Here is a 15,646-nt window from a genome sequence, read left to right as displayed (position 1 = left end):
GACAGCCCCAGCAGCCCACAAGAAATAAATATTTTCTGAAATGCAGAGACTGTCAAAAAAAAAAGAAATCTAGCTAGAAATTATTTAAAGAAGTTAAAGGGGCCTTAAAATGACATAGTTTAAATGCCTTATTTTATGGACGAGAAAACTGAAGCGCGGAAAGTTTAAATGGCTTGTCCAACCCACCTCACTATAACCAAGAATGAAATACAGATGTACAGTTTCCCAGAGTTTTCCACAATGCCAACTTGCCATTCCCTTCTTCTAAGCACTTTCATTTAGTAGACATCCTTCCTGCACTTTTTTTTTAAATTAGTTTCAGATGTACAAAACAATGATTCCTTCCTGCACTTCTTAACACGTTGCGTACGGATCACGAGAATCTTCACGAGGGATTTAAACCCCGCCTTACGCAACGTGTTAAGTCTTCTGGTACTCAGTTTATAAAAAGCTAAAAAACAAATGGAACCTAATTTCCTCAAGTGCCAGCCATAGGCAAGCGTTACTTTCTGATCCACCACAAAGCTTTGCCATTATAATTAGTATGGGAGAAGTCACAAACACACACTACACTAGAATTTACTTTTAGTTTCTCTCATCTCTTCTTTTCCTTCCCTCCAATTCAAATGAAATAAAAATCTTTATAATCCTGAAACAGCCATCTCTAGCACCTGTAGCTTGAAAGTAACACCCACAATTTAGATTGCTTGATATTGTTTTCTCTTACTTTTAAAAATGGTGAATCTTCCAACATGTCAAGGAATTCAGGGAAATAATCTCCCACTTCTTCATCAACTGCTCCCACCAAGCTGATTTGTCTCATTGGGCCAGCTCTGTAAGTACCGTGAGAATACGTTCTTTTTACCTGAAGGATATGGAATTAATTAAAAGTTACACATAAGACAATGCTTGCTATCACTATGTAACACTAAATATATTGTCCAAGAATATTAGAATATGTGAGGCAAGCAAAACAAAACAAAAGCCTTTAAAAACAGTATAAAAAAAGAAGGCATTAAAAAAATCTACACTAAATCAAGCTATTTTAACTTCTCTAGCTATTCCTACACATGGCTTATGAAAACAGTTGAGATAAACAGCTGATTATAACTTCTTATAATACATGAGTTCATTAAGTAATCAATAATGCCACTGAAATTATATTTGAAAGTTCATGTACTTGCATTTCCCTAAATGGTTCATATCTTTTTATCAGAATTTTCAAAAGTACAAACTGAAAACGTTACATTTAACCATCACTAGGGGTCTGTACATCTAAAAGGCCATCAGGAATGCTCTTCTCTTCCAAATCTTACCATATTAATTAGGACCCAGTTTACATTTCTAACTCTGATGAAAAACTACTTGAGACAGAGAAACTACTAGAGACAGGTGTCCTAGGTCCCAAATCTACCTTTGCTGTCTACCAGCAATGTGACTTTCAGAAATCACTTAAGTTCCTTGAGTTTTAGTTTCCTTAACTGGAACAATTTACCTCAGATTGCTGAATAAAACTTAGAAATTATATAAAGCCACCTGCAGAGTGCTGGCAAATGGGTATCCTTCAAATATCAACCAAAATAAAACAGCCTATGTCTCAAGAATAATTTGTACCTGAATTTTCACAAGTACATTTAAACCCTGCAAAGAAACCTATGCCTTTTCATATATTAACACTAGTAAACAATTTTTATTTTTTTTAAAGGAGGATGCAGCTCACAGTGGTCCATGGGGGTATCGAACCAGCAACCTTGCTGGTAGCACCACGCACTAACCAACTGAGCTTAACCGGCCACCCCTAAACAAGTCTTTTTAAGCAAAACAACTTCCTTACATAAACAAGCTTTAAGCTAAATCCTAACTATCTTTTTCTCTGGATTAACTTTTGTGTCCACTAAATTTAGGGAGAGCAAATTGTCTCAGTTTGCCTGTGTCTATCCCAATTTTAAAGCACAAAATAAAAACCATAGTATAATATTATTAAACTATAGAGAAGGGATAGATACAATTAATAATCAGAAAACCAGAACTAATTATCAACAAATTTAACTCAGTCCTCTTACAGTAAAATTTTTGTGTTTAAATGTTAAGTAAAAGCATGTATCATTTATTAACAAAGAATGGGTAAAGCTTCTTGGGTGGTTAATATTCACGACAAACAATATGTTTTATCTCATAACTTAAATAGTTTACTAACTTTGATTTAACTAGATGTTATCTTAGGTTAGAATGATCATTTCATTGAATGAAGAGAATATTACTGACCTAGCCATGTCATTTCATTCAAATTACACGTTTGCATTAATTTCCAAGTTTACAAATGTTGTTCTTTCTTTAAAAATAAAATGAAACACATGTCTAAATTAATACAGACCTAAATATTAAAAACGTTAACATAATACATTACATAAATGAGGACAAATTTGATTTTCCCTCCCCCTCCTATGTCTATTTTGGGGCTAACTAAAAAGAGGCTATATCTTTTGATGATTTTGTAAAGTATGGTCCTAATAAAACTCATAAATATTGCAAAAGTTATTTGGGAGAAACTGAATTTTTAAAGAGTAAAGTAACATAGACCCTACTACTTGGATTATAATCTTAAATTTGTTATTTGAATCTTTATAGTTAGTTCTTATCATCTCATGGCAAAATACATATATGTAAAATTCACTTACATACGTAATTTGCTCTAATAAAAGTACAGGTGTCTCTCCCTTTTCAGCAAAATGTGCTAAGACTATAAAGTACATCCCGTTCATCCACTAAACTTGAGGTAAATTCCACTAGAACGTATGGTACTTATAAAAACTATGCATACTTAGCTATCATGTTTAAAACAATATGGCAATTTTCTTCTAAAACATTTATTCTCTAGATATTCAAAATAATACTCTGATAACCCAATAGGGTGAATACAAATATATTTAAATTTAAAACTAAATTTAAAAAATTAAATTGGAGCCATCAAAATCTGAGTCTGTGAAACTAATCTGAGTTTTTAAATACATTGTAATGTAACTTTTAATTATATACCATTCAACACAGCTTTCTAGTTTAATAATTCAAACAAATACTAAATCAGTTGGAACCATTAATAGCTTAAACATGGCAAATTACATGTAACAATTTATTCAAATTCAAAAAGTATATACCTCTTAATAAAATATATAGATGGCACTTCAGCTGTCAAAGTAAAAGAATATAATCCACACACTTTCCAGAAAAAAGTAAATACTTCCTGATTTGGTAACAACTATTTTATTGCAACAAATACCCAGTTTCCCCTATTACATGAAATAAAAGTACATCTTTAACATCATAAGGAAAAAAGCCTCAATTCTCCATAACTCACCTATCCAACAATTACAATTCAAGGGCAGTGGGGTGGAGGAAGGTAACAGGTAAGGGTTGAAAGAATCTCTAAATAGCCAAAATAAATACCACAAGACTGTGACTCATAAAAGGGTACTCTTCTTACATATATATGTTTCTATATTAGGCATAATTCTAATCACTAAAACGATAAAGGATAAAAAAAAACCCGACAAAGTTAGAAGGGGGCAGAGGGGAAAGAGGCAAGCACAGCCACAGCTCCCCTCTGACATTATGATATTATAGATGATAATGACAAACCTAGACTGCAAATAAACAGCTAACTTTAACTTAAGCTGCACATGGCTCAGTAAAAGGATATCTTCATTAAAATCTTGCTACTTAAGATTATATGCTTCCATTGTCTAGAAAAATCACTTATCTGGATAACCTCATGTCCTGAAGACAATGGACATGAGATTAGTATAGATTTGCTTATATTTACTTCAGTCAATATTGATCAAACCACAGTTTTCTGATACAGTTAAAAAATTAACCTGAAAAGATCAAAACATGTCACTGCTTTCAAGTGTATCCTATATGCTTCCTAAAAGACAAATGCGGAGTTATTAAGAGTATAATAGTGTTCCTCCCAATTTAGGCATAGCACCCTCAAAAGATGACAAATGACAGGAATGATACTTATTTATATATTTGCAAAAGCTTGTATTTAAATAGTGCCTTTTAGAACGCATGTTTAACATTTTAAATCTCAATCTCCTCCCTACAAAAACCTATCACCATCATGACTACATTTTCACTTTTCCCCTCATATATTCTCTATGTCATAAAGAGAAAAAAAAAAGCAGGAAATAGGAGACTTCTTGCACCCACTGCCAGTAAGTGCCAATAAAAAAATCTCAGAAGTTTTAGTTAATGAGAAATGAGTAATTTAATTATGTTTGAATTAAAATCCTATTCATTATTCCTCATGTAATCTTAAAAAAAAAAAGCTTATGATTCTGAAGTTGGCTTGCTAAAAAATAAAAATAAATAAAAAGTAGCCTTCCTGACAGGAAACACATTGCCAAATATAAATCTTTAAGACTTAATACCGCTTTCTCTTCTTTTACTTATAAAAATTGCTGCAACAAGGGAAGAAACAAACGTAGAAATAAATAATTCAAAAAACCATGAAGAGGGGCCGGCCCGGTGGCTCAGGCGGTTGGAGCTCCATGCTCCTAACTCCAAAGGCTGCCGGTTCGATTCCCACATGGGCCAGTGGGCTCTCAACCACAAGGTTGCCAGTTCGATTTCTCGAGTCCCGCAAGGGATGGTGGGCTGCGCCCCCTGCAACTAGCAACGGCAACTGGACCTGGAGCTGGGCTGCGCCCTCTCCAACTAAGACTGAAAGGACAACCACTTGACTTGGGGAAAAAAACAAAACAAAACAAAAAAACCCTGTTTTTCTTATAGTTGCTTTAGTATAACTATCAACACTCTAAATATTAAAAATTTCACAGACTACTTTAATAGTGATCCATAATAAATACAGGAAATATTACAGATGTTTCTAGCTAGTTATCAGCATCAGTAAAGAAAATACAAAAGTAGGACAGTAATTAGAGCCAAAATTTTTAGGGGGTGAGGGCAGAAGACGCTGTTGGTTCAATTTTGCTGGTTGGTTTTATGGGGGCCACGAGGTGGGGTGGTGGAAGGGATAGGAAGATGAGAGAAGGGAGTCTCGTTTTTAAAAACAAGGCCAGCTCGTCATACTCTTACTGAGGCAATGTAAAACATAAACGAGTGTGCCACAAGGGGGAGCCATTCCCCATCACATCTGGCATATCTATCAAAATATACAGGTAATGACACTTATCGACATTTTATTTCAAAAATATCCACATAACTTCTTCAACTAAAATAAGAATAAAAGTTTTATTATTCATTTTTAAATTAGTATAATAAAGGGAAAAGGCTTCTTTTTCAATTCGATCACCTGGTACCTGCCATAATATTTTGTATAGATCAGTTTATAAGCACTCAAGGATATGACAGACACAATTAGTCAAAATGACAACTTAGTACAAAGGCAGGCAACGGCTCAAAGATGGCATGTCAAGTCTTTTTTAATGGCCTAGTACAGTGAATGACCCCAGCATGAATTCAAGAAATGTCACTTTTCTCCCCTCCTTCTACAGAGAGCCTTGTTTGCAAGGTCAAATATCAGATCAGGTTTAATAATTGTTTCACTATTAAAACATTGTCATTTAATCATGAATTAACACCTTAAGTTATTTGATACAAACAACTGAGAACCAGGTTAAAATATAAAACAAGATTTAGAGTTTGGGGAAGGGCGAAGGGTAATTAGAAGAGAACTGCTCCTGTTTTCACAGCCTCACAGTTTTTAATACAGGGTTCAGACTGCGTGCTGATTCCATACTGAGGACAAGCTAGAAATCTCTTTTATTCCTTAATAAGTAAAATTTCTGTCTTACTTGCCTTTTCGTTTCCCTACCATCAAAGAAACAGGAGAACAATAAATGTCCAAGTGAATATTTGAAATAAAGACAGTAGAAAAACTAGGATGGATGTGGAAGACTGCAAATTCTTGGCCAAAAATTCTTCCCAAGTTTGTATGCTGGCTTCTGAGCAACGTGACTGTGACTGTGCCACTCCCATCAAGACGTGCGTCTGGGTTTGGCCGTGTGCTTCCTGCGACCAATGAGACATAAGCAAACACAACACAGACGAGACTTGCGCACTGGGAACTGCCCTCTCTCAGCTCTACGGAACCCTGCAACTCCCACCATGTGGATGAGCCCAGGCTAACCTGCAAGACGATGAGAGAAATGTTATCATCACCCCAGCTGACACTGTACCAACCACCAGACGAGAATGAGGCCACTGAGCCCCAGCCGAGCTGACAAAGATAAAAACTGCCCAGTCAGCCCAAAGAATTGTGAGAAATTTAGGCCACTAAAGCCACTAAGCCTTAAGGGTTTTTATTTGTTTACTGCAACAAAAAAGAACTGATATAGATAGGTTTCAAACTTTCAGCAAAAATCATGTATGTTTCTACCCTCAAACAGATTTTTATCATACAGTTTGAATGAAATTATACCACTCACCTCAGAGCCACAACATTAGAAAAATGACACGACCTATTAACACAATATGTAATTCCACATGGTCTTCAAAATGTTCAGGCAACCAGCCAGGAAACAGATAAAGATGGAAAACAAAAGAACAGGATATCTTGATCCTTCGTCAGTGTGTGTGTGTGTGTGTGTGTGTGTGTACGCACACATATACATGAAACAATCTCAAATTAACATGTTTCAAGAATTAAGGCTGAACAAGTGCAAAATGAGTGTTTCTGAAAACTACATACAGAGTAATACTACTACAGAGATACACACCATCACTATAAAGATCACAGAAATGGCTATATAATTTGTTTCCACAGAATTTATGCCAATTTATTTGGTTCTCTGATTTTAATATTTGGAAAAAAAGAAAACTAGTCTCCTCAGGATGCAAACCCAACATAAACTTGGTGTGGGTCCCACAAGCCACTGTAGTCAGGGCGATCAGATTATACAATCAGGGGAACGCTACTCTCAGGACTGCAAATGGCTGCAGTGACAACTTATGCCATCAGATAGTACAGCGGCCATGCTGGTGGTACTGCTTCTTTGGGCCTGATCTACACCTGGACATATGAGGACTGTCTTAAAATTCAAACTAATGGGTTTTTATTTACAACATTCCAAGCTTCACTATTTGCACAGGTTACAGTATCAGAATATAAGAAAACACAAAAATATATTTTAACATTATTATACATATACTGTATTTTATTCATTAAAAAGTGTTACTTATATATACCCATTACCATTATCATGGATTTCTTTCTTTGACACTAAACGTATTTTCCAAACTAAGATTAAATAAAAAGAATAAAGGTCAGATTCGTTCTCTTCTCTATCAACTCCATTATCTCTTCTCACATGTTTCTGACTCTTTTCGATACCGTTTTTAGACTGCTTTTGACTGGATCAAAAGTTTTTCATAATATAAAAGGTATAAAAAGAAATTAAAGGAATTACTGGACTACAAAATTTTTAAATTTGAAACTTTTCTCTACAGGTCTGCTTTCCTCTGCTCTGTAAAAAGCATTATCTCACAACCAGAACAGGTTCTGCTGAACCTAACTTTTTGAACTCAGTTAACGAGCAGTCCTCATGACCAAATCATTAACTTTATTCCTGGGCATGAATAAATGGAACATGGATTGGGCTTTATTACTCACAACTTGTCTTTGTTATGATTAATATTAAGTGAAACTACATTCCAGTCTTGTAACTCTCTTCCTTCCCCTAGGATCACAAAACACAGCAGCTCAAATAATATTACCATCTCAACCTATTCTTTTAAAGACAAATTGCAGGGCAGTATGTAGGCTAATTCATTTGACCTCACCAAAATACACAGCTTCACTATGTGATTCTACTAATAAGCATGCATGATAATGCCACAGATAAGAAGGAAAGGGGACGCTCCCTGAAAGAGAAATGAGGTACAAGCACATTTCCAATTTCTGAAGATGAGTGCTAATGTCACATACTATGAGGTGCTCAAAGCTTCCAAGTTCTCAGAAAGCGTGATTAACTAAATGAAGTCCTCAAATACCTAGGAATAAGTCTAACAAAAGATGTGTAAAATCTGTAGGCTGTAAACCAAAAAATATTGAGGGAAAATAAAAAGGGAACTACCATGACCACAGACTGGAAGATTCAATATTATAAAAACATCAATTTTACCCAAACTTATCTATAGATTTAATGTACCCCAATCAATATCCCAGCAGATTTGTTTAATCTGACATGCTAACTGTAAAGTATATATGGAAATATAAAGAATCAAGGAAATCTTGAAGATCAGCAAAATTGATAAACTTTACTAAATATCAAGAGTTATTATAAAGCTATATCAAATAAGACAAATAGAATAATAAAATTAAAGAGAGCCCAAAAACCTACACATATATGATCAATTGATCTATGGCTAAGGTGACAATGCAACGTAATGGGGAATGGATGTCTTTTTGATAAATGATTGTGTACACTGAATACCCGCAAGGAAAAATATGAACCTTGATCTTTACCTCATACCATATACAAAAATTAATTCCAGAAAAACTGGGGATTTAAATGTGAAAGGTGAAACAAACACTTTCCAGAAGAAAACTTCAGAGGATATATTAATTACCTTGGGGTAGACAAAGATTTCTTAAATAGGACACAAAAAGCACTAATCATAAGTGGGGGGGGGAGGGAACTTATAAATTAGATTGCATTAAAACACAAGAACTTGTAATCATCAAAAGACACTCTTAAGAGTGAAACAAGGGGCTGGCCCAGTGGCTCAGGTGGTGGGAGCTCCATGCTCCTAACTCCAAAGGCTGCCGGTTCGATTCCCACATGGGCAAGTGGGCTCTCAAACACAAGGTTGCCAGTTCAACTCCTCGAGTCCCACAAGGGATGGTGGTCTCCAACCCCTGCAACTAAGATTGAACATGGCACCTTGAGCTGAGCTGCAGCTGAGCTCCCGGATGGCTCAGTTGGTTGGAGAGCGGGCTCTCAACCACAAGGTTGCCAGTTCGACTCCCGCAAGGGATGGTGGGCTGTGCCCCCTGCAACTAGCAACGGCAACTGGACCTGGAGATGAGCTGCGCCCTCCACAACTAAGACTGAAAGGACAACAACTTGACTTGGAAAAAAGTATTGGAAGTACACACTGTTCCCCAATAAAGTCCTGTTCCCCTTCCCCAATAAAATTTAAAAAAAAAAAAAAAAGTGAAATGATAAGCCACTCAGTGAAAGGAAGTGTTTGTAATACATATATAGCTGACAAGCTTCTTATCCACAATATATAAAGAACAACAAATCAATTAGAACAAAAAAGCCAACAGGCAAATGCAGAAAAGAGTAGAGCAGGTCCTTTCACAAAAGAGGATATACAACTGAACAATAATTATATAGAAAGGTGCTTGACCTCCTCAGTCCTCAGGGAAATGCAAATTAAAACCATAATGAGATACTACTACACAGCCACCAGAATGGCTAAAATGAAAATGACAGACACTACCAAGTATGGCCATGGGCGTGGAGCATGGCTGGTGGGAATGTAAATTAGTATAACTTTGGAAAACCTGTAGTATCTGGTAAAGATAAACATTTGCATACCTGTTGATCCTGAAATTCCAATCTTATGTATATACCCAACAGAAACAAATACGTGTATGCTCACCAAAATACCAAAATATGTACAAAAATATTTATAGCACCCCTATTGTAACAGCCACAAACTGGAAAGACCTCAAACATCCACCCATTGTAAACAGTACAAATAAATCATGGTATATTCATACAATGGAATACCATACAACAATGAGAAAATAAATAGTTGCTACACACAAGATGGATGAATCTCACAAACATAATGTTGAAGGAAAGAAGCCACACATGACAATGTACATACTATTTGATTCTATTACATGAAAGTTTAAATCGCGCAAAATTTATCTGGTGTTCAAAGTCAGCAGAGTGGTAACCTCGGTGTTTGTGTATACGTACGGCATGTGGTGGTGAAGTGTGGAGTATGGATAAAGAGGGGGTTGGGGAGGGCTCTGGCTACCAGTAATATTCTACTTTTAAAAATCATGGGTGTGTTCATTTTGTAAAGATTCATTAAGCTATACATTTACATTGTGAGCATTCTGTGTACATATTATACTCCAATAAAAAAAATTATTTTTAAAAATCAGTGTTAAAAAATTTATTTAAAAAAATTAAAATTAAAAGTAGAACTACCATATGATCCAGCAATTCCATTTCTGGGTATTTATCCAAAGAAAACAAAATCACTATATTGAAAAGATATGCAACCCTCCCACTGCAGCATTTCAACAGTCAAGATATAGAAATAAAAAGAACCCAAGTATCCACTAATGGATGAATGGATAAAGAAAACACACATACACACAGGAATATTATTCAGCCACAATAAAACAAGGAAATCCTGCCATTTGTGACAACATAGATGGACCCTGAGGGCATTATGTTAAGTGAAATGAGTCAGAGAAAGACAAATACTGTATGATCTCACTTATAGAATTTAAACACACACCCCTAAACTTAACAGATTGGTGGTTGTCAGAGGTGGGGATGGGATGAAAAGGGTGAAGGTGGTCAAAAGGCACAAACTTCTTATTTCAAGATAAATAAATCATGGGGATGTAACGTTCATCATGACTGCAGTTAACAATACTGTATTGTAGACTTCAAAGTTGCTAAGAGTAGAGCACAGAAGTTCTCATCACAAGAAAAAAACTGCAACTACGTGTGGTGATGGATATTAACTAAATGTATTGTAGTAATCATTTATATATATATATATATGTATATGTGTGTATGTATATAACATATGTCTCAAACCATTATGTTGCACAACTAAAACTAATACAATGTTACATGTCAATTATCTCAATAAAAGAAATCTCAATTAAAAAAAAAAGAGAGACAACCCCATACCCATTAAGCAGTTACTCATTTCTCCCTTCTCCCAGCCCCTGGCAACCACCAATCTGCTTTCTGTTTCTATAGATTTACCTATTGTGGATATTTCATATAAATAGAATCATACAACTTATGAGCTTTTGTGACTGGCTTCTTTCACTTAATGTTTTCAAGATTCATCCACACTGCAGCATGTATCAGTATTTTATTCCTTTTTACGGCCAAATAATATTCCATTGTATATACATACCACAACTAAATCAACTCTTTATCTATACATGAAATAGTTATGGTAATTTATCTTCGGTACTTGCTGCAACCCCTACCATCAATAACACACTTAAGAGTCCTCAGTCAGAAGCTAGTCATCACCTATTCAACAAAATGGAAAGCTACTATAATACTGCACTACGTATAACAACTAGCTTTAACCTGTTATATTCTACCAAGCATTTCTAACCACAACTCTGTGAATCGAGTACTATCATCATTATGATTACTTTGTAAGTGAGGAAACTGAGATGTAAAGAGCTTAAGCAGCTTTCCAATGTCACAGCTGGTAGTAAATGGCAGAACCAGGACTGGATCCCTTCCCTTTCTAGCCAACCCATAGCAGAGTTCCTTCAGGTACCCACACTAACTCAGTCACAACTCACTGTGCTGACTATAAATCATTCTACAAATTAAATTTGGAAGAAAGGTTCTCACATTCAGGACAAGAAAAGCCTCGAGCTACAAACTGGTTTAGCTCTAAATACATGCCTATAAGTCTGTCCTGCAATTCATAAAGCATTTACCTAAATAGGAAATTGTATAAATGGTTTTAAAAAAGCATTTCTTGGAGGGATACCATGAATTAGGTTCAGATAGAGCTTTTAATGGAAAAGTCAAGAAATTTGAAATTAAACTACAGTAAGTGTGCTGCTTTTTTTCCTTCTGCTGTCTTTTGGATCCCATTCAGTTTCACAAGGCCAGTGCATTAGGACAAACCAGAGACTACCAAAACACTTCCACAGTCTCTTACACTCTTCAAAAACCAAGCAAACTAAGAATCCAGTGTGGAAGAAATATCAAACGAGCAGTTCAGGGCAACTTTCCACTAGATAGTCTTTCCCACACCATAAGAATGACTGGATTTGGTGGATCTTGGGATAAAGGAACATGGACCTTGCAGGGGCAGCTTCCTACCATTAAGCCTAAAGCCGAAGCGGTTAAAGCAGTCCTTTCCGCTGACAGATCACATAGACATGGGCCAGAGCCACAACTGGTAACAAAGAAGGTGCATCTGCCTAGAGTTTCCTCTGTGCAATATGCATTAGACAAGTACCCTGAATACGTGACAGCAACCAGGGTAGGCGGCTCTGAAGGACTTGAGACCCACAACCTGGCCACATACTGGCACGATTAGTGGGTCCCACCATGTTGTTTCATTTAATATTTAGTAACAAAAGCACGGTTTTCATGTTGTACTTACTACAAAGCTGAGATGAAAATTCTTATTATTTAAAATTAATAATTCCTAACCTTAAAAGCTATTTGAAAAGCAAATATAAGAATTATGACATTTAAAAGATGACTGAAATACACTTGCATAGTATGACAGTGAGAAAGTTTGTGATATAGTGGGAACAAATGGGATTGGAAATCAAGAGGCCTAGCATAAAACCTGGCACTTAGCAGACATATAATGAATAACAAATGAATGATCTAATACTGAAGGGCTTTAGACAAGTTATTTCTTCTCTCACTAAAATGAGCTTGTAATGAAAATTAAATGAGTTATTACATATAAAGTGCTTACAGCAGTTCTTGACATAGTCAGTACTCAATAAACAACAGCCACTATTACTAGATGCTAGACTGGTTCTACCACTAAAACTCAGATATAATCTCAAAGAAGTTACTAACCATTCTGGAATTCTATAAAATGACAGGACTAGTGATGGGTGCTCCATAGCTCCCTTTCAGCTCTAAAAAAGATTTAAATTCTAATTCTTAAACACGTTATATTAGAGATTAATTCCCCCACACACATTAAAACTTGAAATACTACCATATTTTCCAGACTACAGTATATTACATAATATATACCAACTATACTGTGGAGGCGGGAGGTTTGATAAGTGTGGATGTGACTGGACATCAGACTATCACGGTGGAAACTGTAACTTGAACACATATCAAAAAACAAAAAAATACATGCGCGCGCATGCACATACACTCAGAATAAGGACAACATTCCTGGATGAAGATTAAGGAGATTTTGTTCTATTCCTGACACTGCTGCCAACCTTAAAATAGTAAGTTACTCCTATCTGTGTTTGTTTGCTTATCTGTAAATTGAGAAAGGTTGGGACAGACGATCACTAAGATCCCTTTTAGACTTTGACTTTTTTCCTCCTTCCAAACTATGATATCAATTATTACTTAGAAAACCAGACATTTTAGCACCAATAAGTGGGGAAATTGGCTGATCTCCTGGCCTAAGCAGTCCCTGATCTGAGAGTGGGTGACAACGGCACCAGCCTTTCAGATAGGACCACATTCCCGTTCAAAGGCCAGCAGACTCCATTCTGCCTCTGCTTCCTAATATATATCCTACACCACAGAGAAGGATAGGAAATGGAAATTAGCTCAATATATGCACTGATATGCAAATTTTCTCACATTATCACACAATTAACTCTCTTGTACCACAATATATTTAATAACCAACATTTATTCAGTACCTACTATGTAACAGATCCAATGCTAAGTGCCTTTAAGGCATTATCACATACACCAAGAAGATAACTTGAGGTGATTTTCAGGTAAAAAGAACTGTTGGAAGGACTGGAAAATACAAAGCTAAATTAATTTCCTTCATTTCTTTCCAAGATAAATTCTTGCAAAAAAGGACAACGGAATCTTAATTACTTCATTAATTATCTTTAAGAAAAAAACAGAGAAGCAGACACACGTTTAAACTCTGATGTTCACATCAAGAATGTAATTTATTCTTAATATTCCCAAAAGCTTTCATTGTATTCTTACCTTTTTATTTCTAACCTAGAGCGAAATGAGAAGCAAAGAACAGAAACTTGCCTAAAGTATATCAAGTTTCTTTTTGAAAAAACTAGAAACTTCTTACCTGAGCATGAAAATTGGACATAGTCGTTGTCTCTATATCCTTCTTTCCCAGTATCTCCATTTTCACTGGCGAATTGGGAAAATTAAATGAAAAGTAGTCTAAAAAGTCAGGTAAATAGGTAGCTGCCCCATGAACAATACCCATTACATAAAAGGCGGCCGAGTTTTCATTTTCACTGAATACTAGACCCACAAACTCTTCTGCAAACCTCTCCATCTCCACGGGAGACAGGTGGGAGAGTTCATTACTGTAGGCGTGGATAACTGACGCACCTCCATTAGGCTGGTGCTCAATATGAATGAGCTGTTTGAACTCCAACATGTCCAACCTTTTGAGGTTATTCTGAACCCGTGGCTCCTTTAATGAGACAAATGGAAACTCACTGTTCTCTGGAATTTTGGAATCATAGCTCTTGATATCCAAATTCTTTCCACTGTAATCCTTTATGTTATCATTTAGGATGCCTTTGGCTTCTTGATCTTCCACATCAGACAGCAATCCTGAGCAGATGGTTTGAATCGATTTGCTATACATTTTTGGACGCTTCCGTTTTTCATTCTCTTTGTGTTTCTTTTTCTTTTTCTTCTTTACCTTTTTAATTTGTAAATCTTCTACATTTGTTTTTGGTTTCTCCTTCCCACCTGTTGGGAAAAAAATTTTTTTTTTGAAACTCCATATTTCAGTTAATTAAAAAAAAAATATGCTTTAAGAACTGTTTTATGATAAATAAGCAAAGTTTACTCAGAATTAGGTTTACATTTGGGATTCATTTTACACAGTACTGATAATCATAATTTAGTCAGTCTCTTTGCTTTTCTCTACACACAAAGCCTTAAGACGACATGACCTTTCTGACATGTAGCAGATGCTCAGCGTTCATGAAGTAATGAAATTAATGAATGTTTCGGAAAGCATCATCTTCACATTTTAAATGCAGAAAATCAGAAATGAAAAGCTGAACAAAAGTCAATATGAACAACGCCCTCCAGATGTTTGCCATTGAATATATATACATATATATATACAGATATGTATATGCATATATACACATATACATATATATAATTTTTACTTTAAGTTCTTAAAAATTGCATACAGGTGTCAAGATTTATAAATCATAAAGGGAGAGAAATATTTGCACAGTATAACAGCAATTCCTTAGCTTTTACCGTATTTCCTCCTCAGAAAACTACTCATACATCTAAAATGGGCTGTTTTAGGTCCACTAGAGTTTACAAAGTTCCCAGTGAAGACCCCACCAGATACCATAAAGGAGATGACAAAATTAGAATAATTTCTCATTTCCTAAGCACAAATGATACCCATGTACTGATAAAGAAATGAATTAAAAATTAAAAAAGAAAAAGACACAGGACATTATAAGCCTATATGTGAATGAGCTTCTGTAACCAAAGGAAAGTAGACTCTGGGCTCAGAAATTTAGAACTCCAAAGAATAAAAGGTCAATCCAGAGACTATACTGCTATAGAATCTAAGTGTAGATATAAACACTTAACATTATCAGAGTATATTTGTTTCTATACAATAAGAAAAATAGAAAAAAGTAAATATTCTCACAAGAAATTATGCTTCCTAAGATAATACGAAAAAGCCA

General features: G+C 35.4%; 1 protein-coding gene across 2 annotated transcripts in view; it reads right to left on the bottom strand.

Annotated features, from left to right (window-relative positions):
• The window catches only part of RSBN1L (round spermatid basic protein 1 like), a 65,046-nt gene that overhangs the window by 16,224 nt on the left and 33,176 nt on the right, over positions 1-15,646 (bottom strand). For both annotated transcript variants that reach the window (XM_074340639.1, XM_019744549.2), the window contains 2 exons: positions 14,032-14,672; positions 728-865 (listed from right to left, as the gene is read on the bottom strand). In XM_074340639.1, the coding sequence (XP_074196740.1) occupies positions 728-865; positions 14,032-14,672 (779 nt within the window). The remainder of the gene's footprint in view (positions 1-727; positions 866-14,031; positions 14,673-15,646) is intronic.

Source organism: Rhinolophus sinicus, linkage group LG09 (assembly GCF_036562045.2).
Source record: "Rhinolophus sinicus isolate RSC01 linkage group LG09, ASM3656204v1, whole genome shotgun sequence".
Classification (NCBI taxonomy): domain Eukaryota; kingdom Metazoa; phylum Chordata; class Mammalia; order Chiroptera; family Rhinolophidae; genus Rhinolophus; species Rhinolophus sinicus.
This window is presented reverse-complemented; position numbering and strand designations above follow the sequence as displayed.